This window comes from Oncorhynchus mykiss, chromosome 19, assembly GCF_057628025.1.
Source record: "Oncorhynchus mykiss isolate SJ-2025 chromosome 19, ASM5762802v1, whole genome shotgun sequence".
Classification (NCBI taxonomy): domain Eukaryota; kingdom Metazoa; phylum Chordata; class Actinopteri; order Salmoniformes; family Salmonidae; genus Oncorhynchus; species Oncorhynchus mykiss.
In genome coordinates this window covers 31,276,870-31,298,498 of record NC_143040.1, presented here as the reverse complement: position 1 = coordinate 31,298,498, position 21,629 = coordinate 31,276,870, and the positions used below count along the sequence as shown (strand labels likewise).

General features: G+C 45.1%; 2 protein-coding genes across 2 annotated transcripts in view; both read left to right on the top strand.

The window, feature by feature from the left end:
* Nucleotides 1-1,912: 1,912 nt before the first annotated feature.
* LOC118941356 (glycoprotein hormones alpha chain 2-like) lies at nt 1,913-2,867 on the top strand. The gene is made up of 3 exons (XM_036953811.2): nt 1,913-2,176; nt 2,413-2,588; nt 2,790-2,867. Exons 1-3 carry the CDS (start codon nt 2,038-2,040, stop codon nt 2,865-2,867), a joined length of 393 nt encoding a protein of 130 aa, XP_036809706.2. The 5' UTR covers nt 1,913-2,037.
* A 16,588-nt stretch (nt 2,868-19,455) lies between these two features.
* LOC110498673 (uncharacterized) overlaps nt 19,456-21,629 on the top strand; it is a 33,927-nt gene continuing 31,753 nt past the window's right edge. Inside the window, 3 exon segments of the mRNA XM_090209694.1 lie at nt 19,456-19,511; nt 19,686-19,866; nt 20,419-20,659. Of these exon segments, the coding sequence (XP_090065820.1) occupies nt 19,456-19,511; nt 19,686-19,866; nt 20,419-20,659 (478 nt within the window).

Here is a 21,629-nt window from a genome sequence, read left to right as displayed (position 1 = left end):
CATAAACTGAAATTAGGCCAACTGTAAGAATCTTAGCAAACAGAAAATGGCGGAGCGATTTCCACATGGTGCACATTTAATTTAGAGTACACATTCATTAGCATACATCTAATTTAATTGAAGATACACTGACTCATTAATGTTATTACATTAACATAAACATATCATTGAAACGCATCTCTGAGGTAAATACAGTACCTGGACACCAGCTCATCAGACATCTCATTCCAAAATCATGAGCATTAGTATGGAGTTGGTCCTCATTTGATGATAAAACAGCCTCCACTCTTCTGCAAAAGCTTTCTACTAGATGTTGGAACATTGCTGCGCTAACTTTCTTCCATTCAGCCATAAGAGCATTAGTGAGGTCGGTCACTGATGTTGGGCAATTAGACCTGGTTCGCAGTCGGTGGTCCAATTCACCCCAAAGGTGATCGATGGGGCTGAGGTCAGGGCTCTGTCTAGACCAGTCAAGATCTTCCACACCGATCTCAACAAACCATTTCTGTATGGACCTCACTTTGTGCACGGAGGCACTGTCATGCTGAAACAGGAAACTATTCCCACAAAGTTGGAAGCACAGAATTGTCTAGAATGTCATTGTATGCAGTAGCTTAAAGATTTCCCTTCACAGGAAATAAGGGGCCAAGCCCGAACTATGAAAAACAGCCCCAGACCATTATTCCTTCTCCACCAAACTTTACACTTGGCACTATGCATTGGGGCAGGTAGCGTTCTCCTGGAATTCACCAAACTAGACGGTGAAGCGTGATTCATCACTCCAGAGAACGTGTTTCCACTGCTCCAGAGTCCAATAGCGTTAAACTTTACACTGCTCCAGACGACGCTTGACATTGTGTGAGGCAGCTCGGCCATGGAAACCCATTTCATGAAGCTCCCAACGAACAGTTTTTGTATTAACGTTGCTTCCAGGGGCAGCTTGGAACATGGTAGTGAGTGTTGCAACTGAGGACAGATTATTTTTACGCGCTACTCGCTTCATCGCTCGTCGGTCCTGTTCTGTGAGCTCCTAGACAATTCCACTTCACAATAACAGCACTTACAGTTGACCGGAGCAGCTCTAGCAGGGTAGAAATTTGACAAACTTACTTTTTGGAAAGGTGGCATCCTATGATGGTGCCATGTTGAAAGTCACTGAGTTCTTCAGTAAGGTCATTCTACTGCCAATGTTTGTCTATGGAGATTGCATGGAGGTGTGCACGATTTTATACACCTGTCAGCAACGGGTGTGGCTAAAATAGCCGATTCCACTAATTTGAAGGGGTGTCCACATACCTTTGGCTATCTGTTTGGTTCTCTGAGAGGATAGCATTATTTCATGTACCGTATTCATTGCTTTCACTGATCTTAGCACTGCCCCAGATGATAATAAAGCATGGCCAGGGACTAGTCCCCCTGGTTTATATAAGAAACCCTATTTATTTAATGGGAAATCTTTAACTTTTTTGTGTAGTTTACATTTTTACTTATTTTGGGGGGGTTATAATCCAGCATGGAAAGATTAATCAGATATTCAAAGTTTTAAAAATGTCTTTAGATGTATTGATTTACAAGGCAATGAGCATAAGTTAAACTAATGAACTAATGATCCTGCCTCGTCTTCCGCACGACAGAACAGCAGTTACCTAGCAACATCCCACCTGTTTAAGGGGTTAGAAGCTTCCATCCATTGTCAGGATGAAAGTGTGTTTTGACTTTCGACTGCGTGTGCAGTTCCTTTTTTCATTTAAAAGATTAGAGCAGGTAGCCAAGTGGCCAATGCTCACAGATATCACTGATAAGGTTGTAGGGGTTTACCTAATCCCGGTCGAGCACATGGGCAGAGAGACAGCGGCATAAAAGTTCATGGAGGAAGAAGTAGGGTCTACACTGAACACTGAACAGGCTTCCACCAAGAGGAACATACACAGTTAATGCTTTTTCCATTCACTATGTTGTGTTTCCAATGTAGTGTTTCACTGCTGTTTTTTGTGTTCATTAGTTTTCAACTTTTGAGATGAATAAGGCTGGTTTTGAATGATTTTGCTCATGTTTCCTGTCAGAATATTGCCACCTGTCACTAAAATGTGCTTGTTGAAATCAACTGGAGTATCCCTCATCCTGTCCATACTTCTATTCATCGCAGACTCTTACCCAAGCAGCGACAAGACAAACAGTAAGTTTTACGTTACAATAACTCTTTTTGTTGATGGTTTATGTGTTCTGGAAACACAATGACCAGTGAGTTGTTCTGTTGTCATTATAGCGAGAGAATATAAATTGCTATATTACCTCCTTATTCCCAAACTGTGGAAGAGAGCCACAAGGAAGAGATTGGTGATGCATGGTGCAGCTTAAAATCATACTATTCAATAGATTCTCAATTAATTTATGTCTTCATTATTTTCACAGTGGGTTGTGAGGAATGCACACTGAAACCGAACACAATATTCCCCAACATCATGCAGTGTACAGGTTGCTGCTTCTCCAGAGCTTATCCAACCCCACTACGGTCAAAGCAAACCATGCTGGTCCCCAAGAACATCACCTCTGAAGCCACATGCTGCGTTGCAAAAGAAGGGGAAAGGGTAAGACAATATTTAGCTAATAAGGTAGTTGGGATTGATATTCTCTGCTACCCAGTTTGATCATCTGACACGACGACATTCCTAGTATAATGCACATGATATCTAAACGTATAATTTAACAACAACTCGAATTATCCTGAATGTTTTTATTTTAAACCATCTATCTTTCACTTGATTCTTTCTCTCGTTCTCCTCTCTCAGGTCACCACTAAGGATGGCTCACCTGTGACGAATCACACAGAGTGTCACTGCAGCACCTGTTATTACCATAAATCATAAACAGTCTGTAAGGGCTGGAAATCTCCTTGTCGTAGAAGCAAAAGGTTGGCAACAGATTATATATTTTGCCCTACTTATTACTGAAGTTCCTTGTGTTTTAAGAGAAATCCCATATTAGGAAATCATTGTGATCCACAAAAGGTAATATTCTGCGGATAATATTTATAGTGCTCTTATGGTTGCAATGATATAAAGCTGTATTCCTGTACTGTGTTAATTAAATGTAGAATTTATTGTATGAATTGAATACGGATTAAAATGCCAATTAACATGATTGCTTCACTTCCTTCCAGGCAACTCGCTTCATGTATTGGTGCCGGATGCTGAATACACACACACACACACACACACACACACACACACACACACACACACACACACACACACACACACACACACATACACACGCAAGGAAGGTCAAGTAAGAACATATCTCCTTCCTGTGAAACTTTTACATTTCTTCAAAGAAATACAGTAAATACACATTGAACATGCACAGATCATCATTCCAGCCATGAGCCTGTCCTCCTCATTTCTCCCACCACTGGCCTGCATTGGTTGTGAGTGGCAAATCGGGCTGCTGGCACACAGAAAACAAAATGGTATCCTTGTCTTAACAAAAATATGAATGTATGAACGACTGAAAGGTCGGGGGGGGGGGGGGGGGGGACAGTTATCTTATTGTAAGAATTAATTGCACAAAACTAATTGCTTAATTATATGAAATGGGATGTAAAGGAAACTTTCTTAGCTGACCACTTACTTTTGGGGTGACTGAGAAACTTGATACAGATGGACATCTAGTGGTGCAAAGTGGCAACATCAACACTTCATCCTCGCTAAATGAGCCATGTTATAATTAATTCCCTGCTGTAGGGTGTTTGCCTTTCACGTCAGTGACCTGGTTTGCTTTCCTACCCAGCTGTTTGCTACTTTGGTGTCAGAGTGGGATGCGCCTTTTCTGTTCGGAGGGGTCAGTTTAGGAATGTTTGCTATATGAGCCACATTACAATTCACACAAAGTGAGTAAACCCTATTGGCGTGAGTTAACCCTATTGGCGTGATGCATAGGCTGTTTGCCTTTCCCGCCAGCCACCTGTGTGCAGTTCCATGCTCCGCTGTTGATTGCAGTAAATCATATCAAATCTAATTTATTTGTCACTTACACATGGTTAGCAGATGTTAATGCGAGTGTAGCGAAATGCTTGTGCTTCTAGTTCCGACAATGCAGTAATAACCAACGAGTAATCTAACTAACAATTCCAAAACTACTACCTTATACACACAAGTGTAAAGGGATAAAGAATATGTACATAAAGATATATGAATGAGTGATGGTACAGAGCGGCATAGGCAAGATGCAGTAGATGGTATCGAGTACAGTATATACATATGAGATGAGTAATGTAGGGTATGTAAACAAAGTGGCATAGTTTAAAGTGGCTAGTGATACATGTATTACATAAAGATGCAGTAGATGATATAGAGTACAGTATATACGTATACAAATGATATGAATAATGTAGGGTATGTAAACATTATATTAAGTAGCATTGTTTAAAGTGGCTAGTGATATATTTTACATCAATTCCCATTATTAAAGTGGCTGGAGTTGAGTCACTGTTTTGGAAGCAGCCACTCAATGTTAGTGGTGGCTGTTTAACAGTCTGACGGCCTTGAGATAGAAGCTGTTTTTCAGTCTCTCGGTCCCAGCTTTGATGCACCTGTACTGACCTCGCCTTCTGGATGATAGCGGGGTGAACAGGCAGTGGCTCGGGTGGTTGTTGTTTTTGATGATCTTTATGGCCTTCCTGTGACATCGGGTGGTGTAGGTGTCCTGAAGGGCAGGTAGTTTGCCCCCAGTGATGCGTTGTGCAGACCTCACTACCCTCTGGAGAGCCTTATGGTTGTGGGCGGAGCAGTTGCCGTACCAGGCGGTGATACAGCCCGACAGGATGCTCTCGACCTCCTCCCTGTAGGCCGTCTCGTCGTTGTTGGTAATCAAGCCTACCACTGTAGTGTCGTCCGCAAACTTGATTATTGAGTTGGAGGCGTGCGTGGCCACGCAGTCGTGGGTGAACAGGGAGTACAGGAGAGGGCTCAGAACGCACCCTTGTGGGGCCCCAGTGTTGAGGATCAGCGGGGTGGAGATGTTGTTACCTACCCTCACCACCTGGGGGCGGCCCGTCAGGAAGTCCAGTACCCAGTTGCACAGGGCGGGGTCGAGACCCAGGGTCTCGAGCTTGATGACGAGTTTGGAGGGTACTATGGTGTTAAATGCTGAGCTGTAGTCGATGAACAACATTCTCACATAGGTATTCCTCTTGTCCAGATGGGTTAGGGCAGTGTGCAGTGTGGTTGAGATTGCATCGTCTGTGGACCTATTTGGGCAGTAAGCAAATTGGAGTGGGTCTAGGGTGTCAGGTAGGGTGGAGGTGATATGGTCCTTGACTAGTCTCTCAAAGCACTACATGATGACGGAAGTGAGTGCTACGGAGCGGGAGTCGTTTAGCTCAGTTACCTTAGCTTTCTTGGGAACAGGAACAATGGTGGCCCTCTTGAAGCATGTGGGAACAGCAGACTGGGATAAGGATTGATTGAATATGTCCGTAAACACACCAGCCAGCAGGTCTGCGCATGCTCTGAGGTCGCGGCTGGGGATGCCGTCGTGGCCTGCAGCCTTACGAGGGTTAACAAGTTTAAATGTTTTACTCACCTCGGCTGCAGTGAAGGAGAGTCCGCATGTTTTGGTTGCGGGCCTTGTCAGTGGCACTGTATTGTCCTCAAAGCGGGCAAAAAAGTTATTTAGTCTGCCTGGGAGCAAGACATCCTGGTCCGTGACGGGGCTGGTTTTCTTTTTATAATCCGTGATTGACTGTAGACCCTGCCACATACCTCTTGTGTCTGAGCCGTTGAATTGCGATTCTACTTTGTCTCTATACTGACGCTTAGCTTGTTTGATTGCCTTGCGGAGGGAATAGCTACACTGTTTGTATTCGGTCATGTTTCCGCTCACCTTGCCCTGATTAAAAGCAGTGGTTTGCGCTTTCAGTTTCACACGAATGCTGCCATCAATCCACGGCTTCTGGTTTGGGAATGTTTTAATCGTTGCTATGGGAACGACATCTTCAACGCACGTTCTAATGAACTCGGTCACCGAATCAGCGTATTCGTCAATGTTGTTGTTTGACGCAATACGAAACATATCCCAGTCCACGTGATGGAAGCAGTCTTGGAGCGTGGAATCAGATTGGTCGGACCAGCGTTGAACAGACCTCAGCGCGGGAGCTTCTTGTTTTAGCTTCTGTCTGTAGGCAGGGAGCAACAAAATTGAGTCGTGGTCAGCTTTTCTGAAAGGAGGGCAGGGGGAGGGCCTTATATGCGTTGCGGAAGTTAGAATAGCAATGATCCAATTTTTACCAGCCCTGGTTGCGCAATCGATATGCTGATACAGTTTAGGGAGTAGGTGTAGGTAGGTATAATACATGAGTTTAATACAACATGAGTTGAAACAATCAGCATAGAGCAGAACTCCAGTTGTTCCAATGTAAACCTCCAATAGAATGGCGTAATACAATTGTTATGGAATCGACTAGAACAGTGGTTCCCTAACGTTTTATTGTCCTGTAACCCTTCAAACATTCAGCTTCCAGCTGCGTACCTCCTCTAGTACCAGGGTCAGCACACTCTCAAATGTTGTTTTTTGCCATCAATGTAATCCTGCCAAACACACACTATACGATACATTTATCAAACAGAAGAATGAGTGTGAGTTTTTGTCTCAACCTGGCTCTTTATTTAACCATATTACATATAAAACCTTATTTGTTCATCGAAAATTGTGAATAACTAACCACAGGTTAATAAGGAGTGTGTGCTTGAAAGGATGTACATAATTCTGCAAAGTTGGGTTGTATTGGAGAGAGTCTCAGGCTTAAATCATTTTCCACACGCAGTCTGTGCCTGTATTTAGTTTTCATGATAGTGAGGGCCGATAATCCACTCTCACATAGGTATGTGGTTGCAAAGGGCATCAGTGTCAGTGTGATTTGCCAAGGCAGTGTCAGCCCGATTTGCCAACAGCCCGATTTGCCAAGGCAGGATACTCTGAGCGCAGCCCAATCCAGAAATCTGGCAGTGGCTTCTGATTAAATTCAATTTTCACAGAACCGCTTGTTGCAATTTTGATGAGGCTCTCCTGTTCAGATATAAGTGGAGTAAGTGGAGTAAGTGGATTGGAGGCAGGGAATGAAAGGGATAACGAATCCAGTTGTTTGTGTCATCCATTTCGGGAAAGTACTTGCGTAATTGGGCACCCAACTCACTCAGGTGCTTCGCTATATCACATTTGACATTGTCCGTTAGCTTGAGTTAATTTGTTAATGCAGACAAAGAGCTCCAACTTCTTAATCATAGCCTCAATTTTGTCCCACACATTTGAATATAGCTGTGGAGAGTCCCTGTAATCCTAGATTCAGATCATTCAGGTGAGAGAAAAAAATCTGCCAGATAGGCCAGTCTTTTGAGAAAATCGTCATCATGCAAGCAGTCAGACAAGTGAAAATTAGGGTCAGTAAAGAAAACTTTAAGCTTGTCTCTCAATTCCAAAAAACGTGTCAATACTATGCCCCTTCAAAACCAGCGCACTTCTGTATGTTGTAAAAGTGTTACATGGTCGCTGCCCATATCATTGCATAGTGCAGAAAATACACGAGAGTTCAGGGGCCTTGCTTTAACAAAGTTAACCATTTTCGCTGTAGTGTCCAAAACGTCTTTCAAGGTGTCAGGCATTACATTGGCAGCAAGAGCCTCTCGGTGGATGCTGCAGTCTACCCAAATGGCGTCTGGAGCAACTGCTTGCATGTGCTTTACCACTCCACTATGTCTCCCTGTCATGGCTTTTGTGCCATCAGTACAGATACCAACACATCTTGACCACCAAAGTCCATTTGATGTCAAAAAGCTGTCCAGTGCTTAAAAAAAATCCTATCTTGTTGTCCTGGTTTCCAGTGGTTTGCAGAAGAGGATGTCCTTCTTAATTGACCCCTATAAACGTGACGGACATATACCAGAAGCTGTGCTAAGCCCGCCACATCTGTTGACTCATCCAGCTGTAACGCATAGAATTCACTGGCTTGTATGCGAAGCAGTAATTGTTTCAAAACAGCTCCTGCCATGTCACTGATGCATCGTGAAAAAGCGTTGCTTGATGAAGGCATTGTCTGTATAGTTTTTTTTGCGTTTTGCCCCAGCATTGTCCCAGCCATATCCACGGCAGCAGGAATAATTAAGTCCTCCACAATAGTAATGGGCTTGCCTGTCCTAGCCACTCGGTAGCTCACCATATAAGACATTTCTAGTGTCTTCTTAGTAATGGAATCTCTTGCTGTAATACATGTCTTACTACTTGAAAGTCAAAGTGAATGTTTCATCGAGTTGTGAGATAGTACTTTTGCACGTATAACACACTATGGCTGAGGAAAGGCACTACTCCCAATATAAGTGAACCCCAAATCAATTAAGTTCTCATCATATTTGTGCCTATTCGATGGTCCAACGTCCCTGTCTGTTGTTCGGTGCTTTCCCGGGTTAGGGGGCAGTAGCTCTTCGGCTACATCAGATTCACAACTGTCAGTGTCCATGCTAGCTGGGCTAACAACAAACGTAGAATTACTGATGCTAGCATTGGATGTGCTCGTGGAAGCAGAACAACTTGTGTCATCAACAGGTGCAGGTGTAGTACTGCTGGTAGTAGCAGTACTACCAGTAAAGCTGGTATGTGTCACTATGGACCCGGGCCTTTTTAAAATAGTTTATCAATTTTCGAGCAAACAATGAGCAGCAGCTATGTTTGGCTACATACCAACCGTTAGTGGAATTCCGGCGAGAGCGTAACCATTAATGTGATTGGATGTTAATTATTTGACTAGGCTACCTGTATTTGAAATTGTCTTGTTATTTTGCTGAACACTAGGTGGTTTCATTTTATTTTTGGCAGTGAAACGAGTCTACTCAGGTGATAATAAAACCTCACCCAAATGTATAGCCCCGTTGGAAGATATAAATGTCACGTTCTGACCTTTATTTCCGTTGTTTTGTATTTATTTAGTATGGTCAGGGCGTGAGTTGGGTGGGCAGTCTATGTTTGTTTTTCTATGTTTTGGGGCATTTCTATGTTTTCGGCCTAGTATGGTTCTCAATCAGAGGCAGGTGTCATTAGTTGTCTCTGATTGAGAATCATACTTAGGTAGCCTGGGTTGCACTGTTTGTTTGTGGGTGATTGTCTATGTTGATGGCTTGTTTCAGCACAGTCCATATGATTAGCTTCACGGTTATTTTGTTTACTGGTTTTGTATAGTTTTCAGTGTTCACTACTTTCTTTATTAAAGATTGACCATGGACACTTACCACGCCGCGTATTGGTCCTCAGATCCATCTCGCCTCTCCTCTTCAGATGAAGAGGAGGACGGCCGTGACAATAAATGTATTTCTTTAAAAAAAAAGTGAATCACATTATTATTTGGCATACCCCCAACGGCATTGCGCATTCCCAGGTATGGGAATACCTGGACTAGACAAACCTACTATTACACCATACTCGCGAAATCTATGGTCTCTACACTCTAAAAATTAGGAGTCCAGCAAGGGTTATTTTAAGATCCTAAAAGTTCCTTGAAGAACCTTGACATCAAAAGGTTCTCCAAGAAGCCCAAAGGAGGTGGGGTTCATCGAGGAACCTCCTTAGTTGGTGGGGGTTCTTGTAGGAACCTAACTGCCCAACTGAAACATTTGGACAGCAGGTGCAGGTACTTAACTGAAAAATGGAAAGATTGCCTCAATGTAAGGTAAGGTTTCTCCCTTGTATGATCTAAATTGATATTGTTTTAGGATGATACCATCTATATTTGTGTATTTGTACAAATGGTAGTGTTTGACACTTTCTCCCTTTAAAAACGATTTCTAAAACAGAAAATGGACACAATTCAATAGATATCAATCAACAAAGAGGTAAGAATATGTTAAAGGCTATAGCTGCATTGGGTGCAGATGACCAAACTGCTCACTTTTGTGTGTGTCTGAGTCTGCAGGTATACTAACTAGGAGGCACACAAAGGTATGCACAATTTGTATTGGTATGTTGTGCAGATCATATGTATCATCTACAGTTAATTTTGGTTTCTCCAAAACCTTATAGGACCCAGTCACAGCAGCGTCCTTATGTTTTGTATAAAAAAACATGATCAAAAGTTTTTTTTTTTCATTGTCACAACTTCTGCCGAAGTTGGTCCCTCTCCTTGTTCGGTGGTTGAAGTCGCCAACCTTCTAGCCATCTGATCCTCTTTTCATTTTCCTTTGTCTTGTATCACACCTGGTTCCAATCCCATTCATTACATGTTGTGTATTTAGCCCTCTGTTCCCCCTCATGTCCTTGTTGGTGATTGTTTTGTTTGTAAGCATTGTGCTTTTAAACACTTATTAAACTGCTCCGTTTTATAAGATCGATCTCCTGCACCTGACTTCCCTGTCACCAGCACACACCCAACCACCAGCACGCACCCTTACATTCATTCACATTTGTACATCTGTATAATTGCAGTTTTTTGATTCACACACTTCCCCCTCCCTACACCTCTGATGAATATAACAGGAAACCTGCTTGATCACCATGCACTGCAAAATCATTCTGGCTATGGATACGGAGAACATCAACACATTAACATGAACAAGCAAAAGGATATGTCCATTGGACTTGGGCCTCGGCTGGGAGTTTACCTCATGTTTGGATTTTTACATTTTGCTTTGCCACTAATATCATAATAAACACTGACAACTGAAATATTGTGACATTGTTGTTATTGTTATGAATATTATTAACAATAAGGGAGGGGGGAGTAAAAAAATGTACCCAAAAAGGTTATTCAAAAGGTTCTTCGAGGATCCATTAAAAGGGGTTCTTTGAATAACCATTTTAAACGTTTTTTTTCGAAGAACTTATAGAGGATACCCCACAGTTTAAATTTGAAGAACCCCTGAAGCATACTCCAGTGTAGGCTTGCCTAGTTGTCCGGTAACCTGACTAAGTGTGTGCATTGACGTGAAAGTATTAATGGGAGGTCGGTGTTGGATGTGGGTGTACCTGGGGGACAGCGTGTTTGCTTCCCGGAGATTCAGGTGGACAGCTCCGGCGTGACATGTACAGTATATGATCACAATGATGGTAATTGATCTTTTGTTGTATTACTTGTGAAGAAATACATTGAAATCATTTGTTAAATTTTTTTTTTACTGGACTGATGGTGCCTGCATTGGATGGTCAGTCTCAGGAGAGAGAGAGAGAGAGATTTTTTTTAAATACTCCTTGATATTAGAAAGATACAAGGTGTTAATAACAATGCAAGTCAATCGATACACTTTCTAGCATGAGTGGACAGGGAGAGGGCTTTTTATGGCATAAAAATTTGAATAAAGTGTTGACAGTACTGATTTAATCTTAAACATTAACTGACTCATTATAACAGCAGCACTTTGCTGTATTCGTTTACAGTCTCTCTCTAGTCTCTCTTGAGTCAACTTCGCTGTGTGCTCGTGGAAGCACCAGACACAGTGATCTGAGCAATCTGATTGGCCACTGGTAGGCCTATAGGTGTACTTGATTTGCTTTCCGGGCCAACTGAGTATGCAGAGTTTACTACTACCCAGCGCGCAGGGCTGCTGAATCAAATGCTCCTACAGCAAACAGCCAGAAACAAATACAAAAATAGGAACACAAGGCTTTATTGTTGGGCTTTTTACAGAAATGTTTGGCGATCGACTAGGAAAGCCGACCAGTCGATTGCCCTCGACTGATTGGTAACCACTGCTAATAACCTTTTCGAATCCAGACGAGTCCTTCTTCAGCAACACATCCCCAACCCCCACATCACATGCAACAGCAAACAGCTTGAATGATACTGTGAAATTTGGCGCCCCATACACCGGCTCCCATGATAAGATGGCCATGACCTGTTCCAGTGCCTGCTGACACTGCTCTGTCCAGCAAAGCCTGGCCCCTTTTTTCAATTTGTCAGGTGTTCAGTCACCGCTGCAAAGTTGGGAAAACATCTCTGATAGAACCCACTCATTCTCAGAACTCTCAACAACTGCTTCCGTGTCCGTGGCATCGGCAAGTCAATTATGGCCTGGATCTTGGCTGCCCTTGGCTTCACCTTCTGCAACCCCACCACATGACACAAAAAGGTCACCTTGGGCCTGTGCAATTTCACACTTGGATAAGTTTACCACCAACCCTGCCCCCTCCAAACACTGGAACAATCCACATATATGGTCCACATGCTCTGCTCATGAGTCGCTGTAAACTAGCACTTTGTCAATGTAAGTGACCACATTGCTCAACTCTGCCGTCACAGTATTCATCAAACGTTAGAATGTGGCTGGGGCATTTTTCATCCCAAACGGAAGAACCAGACACCGATGCAAACCCTCTTGGTGTCACAAAGGAAGATACCTCCTTAGCATGTTCTGACAGGGACACCTGCCAGTATCCCTTCAGCAAATACGACTTTGAGACATACTGAGCTTTCCCAAACCTATCAATGTAATCCTCCAGCCGGGGAATTGGATACAAATCGTTTAGTGTTTTTCTAAGAAGTATTGACATGCTGAATGCACCGAGCTGTCTTTTTAAAAAATATATATTTTATTTTTGCATTTTCCAGTTAAGAACATTGAAAACAAAATTGAAAAGATATTAGACAACGATAGGACAAAGTAACAGTAACAGACGAGCATAACAAAAAATAATTATAATTATAATTATATATACAAACATACAATAAGAAAAAAAATAACAATAATGAGACATTGGATCACTTGCCGTAGGCTACATATTATACATTACGTGTGAAATATTATGTGAGGATTATATAGATATTCAATCAATGAGATGTGGGGGGAGATTCTCCATATAGTCAATAAAAGGTTGCCAAATTCTGTAAAATGCCTTTAACTTATTCCTCAAGCAGTAAGTGATTTTCTCCAAAGGGATACAACTATTAACTTCCGATAGCCACATTGCAACTGGCAGGGAGGAATCCAATTTCCATTTCAAGGCAATACATTTCTTGGCAATCGCTAGCAATATTTCTGTCAGCTTTATAGTATGGCTTTGCCTAAGATTGGTGTTAGTAAAGTTGCCCAGTAGACAGACCTCCGGGTCTAAAGGGAATGCAACCCCGTGAATTGAGGATATGGTATGGCATACCCCCTGCATGAAACCGTGTAGTTTTGAACACTGCCAAGTGGAATGGAGGAATGTTCCTTCATCTGAGCCACATCTAAAACATAGGGAGGAGATATCAGGGTTGAACTTGTGCAGTCTAGATGACTGGGTGATATAGAGCTGATGGAGGAAATTAAACTGGATCAGTCTGTATCTGGAGTTCAATGTGGATGTAACACCATCCCTGCATAGGTCACTCCATAGATCCTCATCAAGATCAATACCCAGATCTTTTTCCCATCTAAGTCGGGGTTTATCTAGCTCATGCAGTGTTAGTCCTGACATAAGAGCATCGTATACACGGGAAATGGTCTTGAACAGTCGTTGGTCTGTGTGGCAGAGTTGTTCAATAGGTGACATCTTAGGTAGGTTCCATTGTCCCTTGAGAGTCACCCGAATAAAGTTTTGTAGTTGTAGGTAGCTAAAGAAGTCCCTGTTAGGCAAGTGGTATTTCTGTTTCAGCTGATCAAAAGACATAAGAACTCCCTCCTCATAACAATGTTCCAGAAGAGTGATCCCCTTATCAGACCATGGTCTAAAGTTACTATTCTGGAAAAACATAGGAATCAATCTATTGTTCCATAAAGGGGTTTTAGGGGAAAGGAATCCCCCTCCTCCGAACAGCTCATGTAGTTTGCACCATGCCAGGACAGAATGTATGATTAAAGGGTTGTTTGTGATGGTTTTTATAGATTTTCTGTCCCATTTGTAAAACAATTCTGCCCCAGTGTCATCGTTTACCTCAAGCTTTTCAATGTTCAACCATGAGGGAGAGGGACCATTGTCAAACCTCTGAGCCAGAAACCTAGACTGTACTACTGGGCTGCACATTCTAAAATTGGGGACGTTTAAGCCCCCTTGACCGTAATCAAGGGTCAGTTTATCCAGGCCAACCCTAGGGGTTTTGCTGTGCCAGATAAACCGTCTGGTCAGCTTGTCGAGAGAGGAAAAAAATGCTACGGGAACAGGGATAGGGAGAGATTGAAACAGATATAGAAATCTGGGCAGGACATTCATTTTAATTACACTGATTCTACCCAGTAGAGTCAGAGGTAAGTCCATACATTTACAAAGGTCACCCTCTACCTTTTGCAACAAACTGGCCAGATTGAGTTTATAGAGGTTGTTCAGATTACCATCCACCATTATGCCCAAATATGTGAAGCCCATAGGCGACCATCTAAAAGGAAACTTGTGCTTGATGGCATGATGGTCAAAGACAGACAACGGTAAGATTTCGCTTTTATCAAAATTGACTTTATATCCAGAGAAAGAACTATAACACTGTAGTAGGATCTGCAAGTGAGAGAGGGAGTGTTCTGGGTTTGTTAGAAATAAGATAAGGTCATTCGCAAAGAGTGATAATTTATGGGTATGGGGGCCCACCCAAGCTGTCTTTTTAAACTACTAACACACAGCTTGGATACCCATGCATACCCCACAAGACCTGCCACCAGGTGTCTCTTCGTTATCCCCAAATCCAGAAAAGACAATGGGAGGCGCAGATTATTAGATAGAGCCATGGCTACATGGAACTCTATTACACATCAGGTAACTGATGCAAGCAGTAGAATCAGATCTAAAATCCACCTTACGGAATGGCAGGGACTGCGAAGAGACACACACACACAGGCACAGACACACACATACAGTGGGGAGAACAAGTATATGATACACTGCCGATTTTGCAGGTTTTCCTACTTACAAAGCATGTAGAGGTCTGTAATTTTTATCATAGGTACACTTCAACTGTGAGAGACGGAATCAAAAATCCAGAATATCACATTGTATGATTTTTAAGTAATTGATTTGCATTTTATTGCATGACATAAGTATTTGATACATCAGAAAAGCAGAACTTAATATTTGGTACAGAAACCTTTGTTTGCAATTACAGAGATCCTCCAGAGTTTCCTGTAATTCTTGACCAGGTTTGCACACACTGCAGCAGGGATTTTGGCCTACTCCTCCATACAGACTTTCTCCAGATCCTTCAGGTTTTGGGGCTATCGCTGGGAAATACGGACTTTCAGCTCCCTCCAAATATTTTCTATTGGGTTCAGGTCTGGAGACTGGCTAGGCCACTCCAGGACCTTGAGATGCTTCTTACGGAGCCACTCCTGGCTGTGTGTTTCGGGTCGTTGTCATGCTGGAAGACCCAGCCACAACCCATCTTCAATGCTCTTACTGAGGGAAGGAGGTTGTTGGCCAAGATCTCGAGATACATGGCCCCATCCATCCTTCCCTCAATACGGTGCAGTCGTCCTGTCCCCTTTGCAGAAAAGCATCCCAAAGAAAGACGTTTCCACCTGCATGCTTCACGGTTGGGATGGTGTTCTTGGGGTTTTACTCATCCTTCTTCTTCCTCCAAACACGGCGAGTGAAGTTTAGACCAAAAAGCTCTATTTTTGCCTCATCAGACCACATGACCTTCTCCCATTCCTCCTCTGGATCATCCAGATGGTCATTGGCAAACTTCAGACGGGCCTGGACATGCGCTAGCTTGAGCAGGGGGACCTTGCGTGCTCTGCAGGATTTTAATCCATGACGGCGTTGTCACGAATCCCGCTTCCTGAGTCTGTGTTTGCCTGTGTTTCTGTCCTGGAGTGTGTCTCCGGTGTCCTGGAACGCACCCTGTCTGGTTGCCGGGCGAATTAGCTTGTTGGGAGATCGATGTTCACCCGCACCTGTATCCCATCAGTAATCTGCACACCTGTCCTGATCATCACCTCTCCCCTTCAAAAGCTCTGACCTGACATCCATTCCCTGCCGGATCGTTAGCCATGAACAGTATGTTGTGCCATAGTATCAGCCTCAAGTTGGATAGAATTTGTTTTGTTGTTTTTTACGTATTGCTTGCCTTAAACTTTGTTCTGTCTTCAGTTACTCACCCGGATCATTTACCCCATTCCCGCCTGGTCGTCGGAGGATTCCGCTACCCCATTGGATCCACCAATTTACTCCCATCAACTTACCACCGCTGCCCGCTACACCACCTGGATATATCTACCCATTCACATTCACTTGTAAATAAATACTCACCTTCTTCCTACTCTCCTTGTCCTGGTCTGCTTCTGGGTTCGATTTTGAAAGATCCTGACAGAACGATCCGGCCAAGGATGAACCCAGCGGACCTGGACTCCGTTTGCCATGCCATTACCCAGCAGGGGAAGACATTGGGACAACACAAGACGGCGCTACAGGAGATAGCGGGTTCAATCCAGAACTTATCTGCTAGCTTGACACAAATCCAGGATCAGCTCAGTTTGCCGGCGATTCATTCACCACGAATGAATCGCCGGCAAACTGAGCTGATCCTGGATTTGTGTCAAGCTAGCAGATAAGTTCTGGATTGAACCCGCTATCTCCTGTAGCGCCGTCTTGTTTCACCCATCTCACCTGCCGTGTCTGGTGCGGTTTCCTTCCGTGAACCCAAGGTACCGACGCCTGATAAATATGAAGGGGATTTGGGAAGATGCCGTTCTTTCTTATGCAGTGTGGGTTAGTGTTTGATCTGCAGCCCCATTCTTACGCCACTGACAAGGCTAGGATAGCCTTTGTTATTGAACTGCTGCGTGGAAGAGCTCTGGAATGGGCTTCAGCCGTTTGGGAACGACAGGAGACCTGCATGGCTTCATACCAGGAGTTCACGGGAGAGATGAGAAAGCTTTTTGACCATCCAGTCCGAGGTAAGGACGCAGCTAAACGTTTGTTCACTCTTTGCCAAGGAGCTCGCAGTGTGGCAGACTTTATGATCGAGTTCAGGACATTGTCTGTGGAGAGTGGTTGGAATGAGGAGTCACTACAAGCGGCTTTTTACCAGGGGTTGTCGGAGCAACTCAAGGACGAGCTGATATCCTATCCAGAGCCTAGTGATCTAGACAGCTTGGTCACCTTAGCTATTCGGGTAGATAATAGAGTCCGAGAGAGAAGGAGGGAGAAGCAGTGGGGTCCATCTAATCAATCTGAGACTCGGTTACCATTCGGGTCAGGAAGTGGACCAGAACGGGCTGATCATTTTCCTTCACACGGGATTAGTTGAGGAGTCCTGCCGCCAGATCCTGAACCTATGCAAGTGGGGCGGCACGGGTTAACTAAGGACGAGCGCCAACGTAGACGTGAGACCAACAGCTGCCTCTACTGTGGTAGCTCGGGACATTACATCTCTGTTTGTCCTCTGCGCCCGTTAAACTGCTCGGCTCGTTAAGTTTGGGAAGTTTGTTAGCGAGCCAGTTTCAACCTCTCACGAGCCCTGTCAGACCTCGTTTTCCTGCTACCCTCATAAATAAGAATCAGAGTTTAGCGATTAACGCTTTCATCGATTCAGGTGCCGATGACAGCTTCATTGATGCCGACTTAGTGGAACAGCTGGGGCTTTCCAAGGAGCAATTACCGGAAGCCATTGAAGCAACCACTCTGAACGGCAGTATTCTGGCACGGATCACTATGAGGACTGAACCGGTTAAGATGTTGTTGTCGGGGAATCATTCAGAGGTTATTTCTTTTTTCATTTTGCCTTCCCCCCATGTTCCTCTGGTTCTTGGATACCCCTGGCTAAGAGAACACAATCCTTTGTTCTATTGGGTGACTGGTAAGGTAACTAGTTGGAGCATTGAGTGCCATGCTAACTGCCTCAGGACTGCCTGTTCTCATGCTGTCCCCAGTCGGGTCAGTGAGTCTGCTCCTCCTGATTTGTCCTTGGTTCCTGAAACATATCACGAGTTGGGTGAGGTGTTCAGTAAGCAGAAAGCTCAGTCACTTCCTCCCCACCGACCTTATGATTGTACAATTAAGCTGTTCCGTGGAGCTGCCTTTCCCAAGGGACGGTTATACAGTATTTCTCGACCTGAGCGGGAAGCCCTGGAGACCTACATAAAGGAGTCTCTTGCTGCAGGTCTCATTCGTCCCTCGTCATCACCCCTTGGAGCTGGATTTTTTTTTGTGAGTAAGAAGGATGGCTCTCTTCGACCGTGTATTGATTATCGGGGGTTGAATGATATTACGGTCAAGAACAAGTACCCCTTGCCCTTGATGAGCTCCGCTTTCGATTCTTTACAGGGTGCTACTGTGTTTACGAAGCTTGATCTACGCAATGCGTATCATCTGGTTCGGATCAAAGAGGGGGACGAGTGGTTGACTGGATTCAATACACCTATGGGACATTTCGAGTACCAGGTGATGCCGTTTGGACTTTCCAACGCTCCAGCAGTGTTCCAAGGTTTGGTGAATGACGTGCTGAGGGATATGATCGGTCTGTTTGTGTTCGTTTACCTGGATGACATCCTGATTTTCTCCAAGGAGCTTTCCAGCCACATCCAGCATGTTATTAAGCAGGTCCTGCAGCGGTTATTGGAGAACCGTCTGTTTGTGAAGTCAGAGAAGTGTGATTTTCACGCCCACACTACATCCTTCCTCGGGTACATCGTCTCCAGGGGTGAGATCAAGATGGACCAAGAGAAGGTTCGGGCGGTTCGGGATTGGGTCTGGCCCGGTACGAGATTGCAGCTCCAGAGATTCCTGGGATTTGCAAACTTCTATCTGAGGTTTATCCGTGATTACAGCCGGGTGGCCGCCCCTTTAACTGCTCTGACGTCTTGCACCAGAATTTTCTGTTGGACTCCTGAGGTAGACCAAGCATTTCTGAACTTGAAGAGCCGATTCACCAACGCGCCGATTCTCTCTCAACCTGACACTTCCCGTCAGTTTGTTGTTGAGGTGGACGCGTCTGATGTGGGGGTGGGCGCCATCCTGTTCCAGCGTAGCTCCACTGACGGTAAACTCCATCCCTGCGCCTTCTACTCTTGTCGTCTTTCACCAGCTGAGAGAAACTACGATGTGGGTAACCGGGAGCTTCTCGCTGTGACGCTTGCCTTGGAGGAGTGGCGTCACTGGTTGGAGGGAGCGGAGCAACCGTTTGTGGTCTGGACTGACCACAAGAATCTGGCTTACGTGCAATCGGCTAAACGTCTCAACTCCCGTCAGGCCAGGTGTGCTTTGTTTTTTGGACGCTTCAATTTTTCCCTGACGTTCCGACCTGGGTCGAAGAACGGCAAAGCGGACGCCTTGTCCCGGATGTTCTCCAAGACGGATGAGAGTGGGGCCAAGACTGAGACGATTCTTCCCCAGAACCTTGTCTTGGGAGCCGTTACATGGAGGATTGAGGAGGATGTGATGGCGGCCCTTCGGACGTAGCCCGGCCCCGGTAATGGTCCACCCGGTCGGTTGTTCGTGCCTGAGTCGGTCCGTCCTGCTGTTCTTCAGTGGTCCCACGCCAGCAAGATAGCTTGTCACCCTGGCGTTGCTCGGACTATGGCGCTACTGCGCAGACGATTTTGGTGGCCTGCCATGGGAGAAGATACCCGGAGGTTTGTTGCCACATGTCCTGTTTGTGCTCAGAACAAAAGTACCAATCGGCCCAGCTCTGGGCTTCTTCACCCCCTACCTATTCCTCAGCGACCTTGGTCGCATCTGGCCCTGGATTTTGTCACGGGATTGCCCCCTTCTGTTGGGAACACGGTCATTCTGACCATTGTGGACAGATTCAGCAAGTTTGCTCATTTTGTCCCTCTCTCCAAGCTTCCATCTGCCACGGAGACGTCCGAGATCCTGGTTAGGGAGGTTTTCAGGGTCCACGGATTGCCCAGTGACATTGTTTCTGACCGTGGTCCTCAGTTTACCTCTGCTGTCTGGAGATCCTTCTGTTTGGCCATTGGAGCTACAGTCAGTCTCACTTCTGGATTTCACCCACAATCTAATGGTCAGGCGGAGAGAGCCAACCAGAAGATGGAGTCCACGCTGCGTTGTCTTGTCTCCTCTGATCCCACCTCTTGGTCATCTCAATTACCCTGGGTCGAGTATGCCCATAATACCCTTCCTTCATCTGCCACTGGGATGTCCCCCTTCCAATGCCTGTACGGATACCAACCTCCCTTGTTTCCTTCTCAGGAGAGGGATCTTTTGGTTCCTTCTGTCCAGGCCCACATTCGTCGTTGCCACCGGACCTGGCATCGGGCCAGGAAGGTCCTCCTTAGAGTTTCTGACCGGTATCAGATCCAGGCGAATCGTCGCCGTATTCCTGCTCCCGCTTATACCATCGGAGATAAGGTTTGGTTGGCAACACGGGATCTTCCTCTACGGACTGAGTCGAGGAAACTGTCACCAAAGTTCATTGGTCCGTTTGTGGTGGAGAGAATCATTAACCCTGTTGTGGTCCGACTCAAATTGCCGGCAACGCTTTGAGTACACCCCACCTTTCATGTCTCCTGCCTCAAGCCGGTTCTCCTCAGTCCTCTGTTGCCCCCTCCTCCTCGTCCTCCTCCTCCTCGGATGATCGGAGGTGGTCCTGCCTACATGGTGCGCCGCATAATGGATTCCAGACGGCGGGGTCGAGGTTTCCAATATCTCATGGATTGGGAAGGATATGGTCCAGAGGAGAGGAGTTGGATTCCTCGGCGTCAGATCCTTGATGACGACCTGCTTCGTGACTTCTTCCGCCTCCACCCTGGCGCTCCAGGTAGTCCGCCCAGTGGCGTTCGTCGGAGGGGGGGTACTGTCACGAATCCCGCTTCCTGAGTCTGTGTTTGCCTGTGTTTCTGTCCTGGAGTGTGTCTCCGGTGTCCTGGAATGCACCCTGTCTGGTTGCCGGGCGAATTAGCTTGTTGGGAGATCGATGTTCACCCGCACCTGTATCCCATCAGTAATCTGCACACCTGTCCTGATCATCACCTCTCCCCTTCAAAAGCTCTGACCTGACATCCATTCCCTGCCGGATCGTTAGCCATGAACAGTATGTTGTGCCATAGTATCAGCCTCAAGTTGGATAGAATTTGTTTTGTTGTTTTTTACGTATTGCTTGCCTTAAACTTACCTCCGTTTGTTCTGTCTTCAGTTACTCACCCGGATCATTTACCCCATTCCCGCCTGGTCGTCGGAGGATTCCGCTACCCCATTGGATCCACCTATTTACTCCCATCAATTTACCACCGCTGCCCGCTACGCCACCTGGATATATCTACCCATTCACATTCACTTGTAAATAAATACTCACCTTCTTCCTACTCTCCTTGTCCTGGTCTGCTTCTGGGTTTGATTTTGAAAGATCCTGACAGGCGTAGTGTATTACTAATGGTTTTCTTTGAGACTGTGGTCCCAGCTCTCTTCAGGTTATTGACCAGGTCAGGCCGTGTAGTTCTGGGCTGATCCCTCACCTTCCTCATGATCATTGATGCCCCAAGAGGTGAGATCATGCATGGATCCTCAGACCGAGGGTGATTGACCATCATCTTGAACTTCTTCCATTTTCTAATAATTGCTCCAACAGTTGTTGCCTTCTCACCAAGCTGCTTGCTTATTGTCCTGTAGCTCATCCCAGCCTTGTGCAGGTCTACATTTTTATCCCTGATGTCCCTACACAGCTCTCTGGTCTTGCCCATTGTGGAGAGGTTGGAGTCTGTTTGATTGAGTGTGTGGACAGGTGTCTTTTA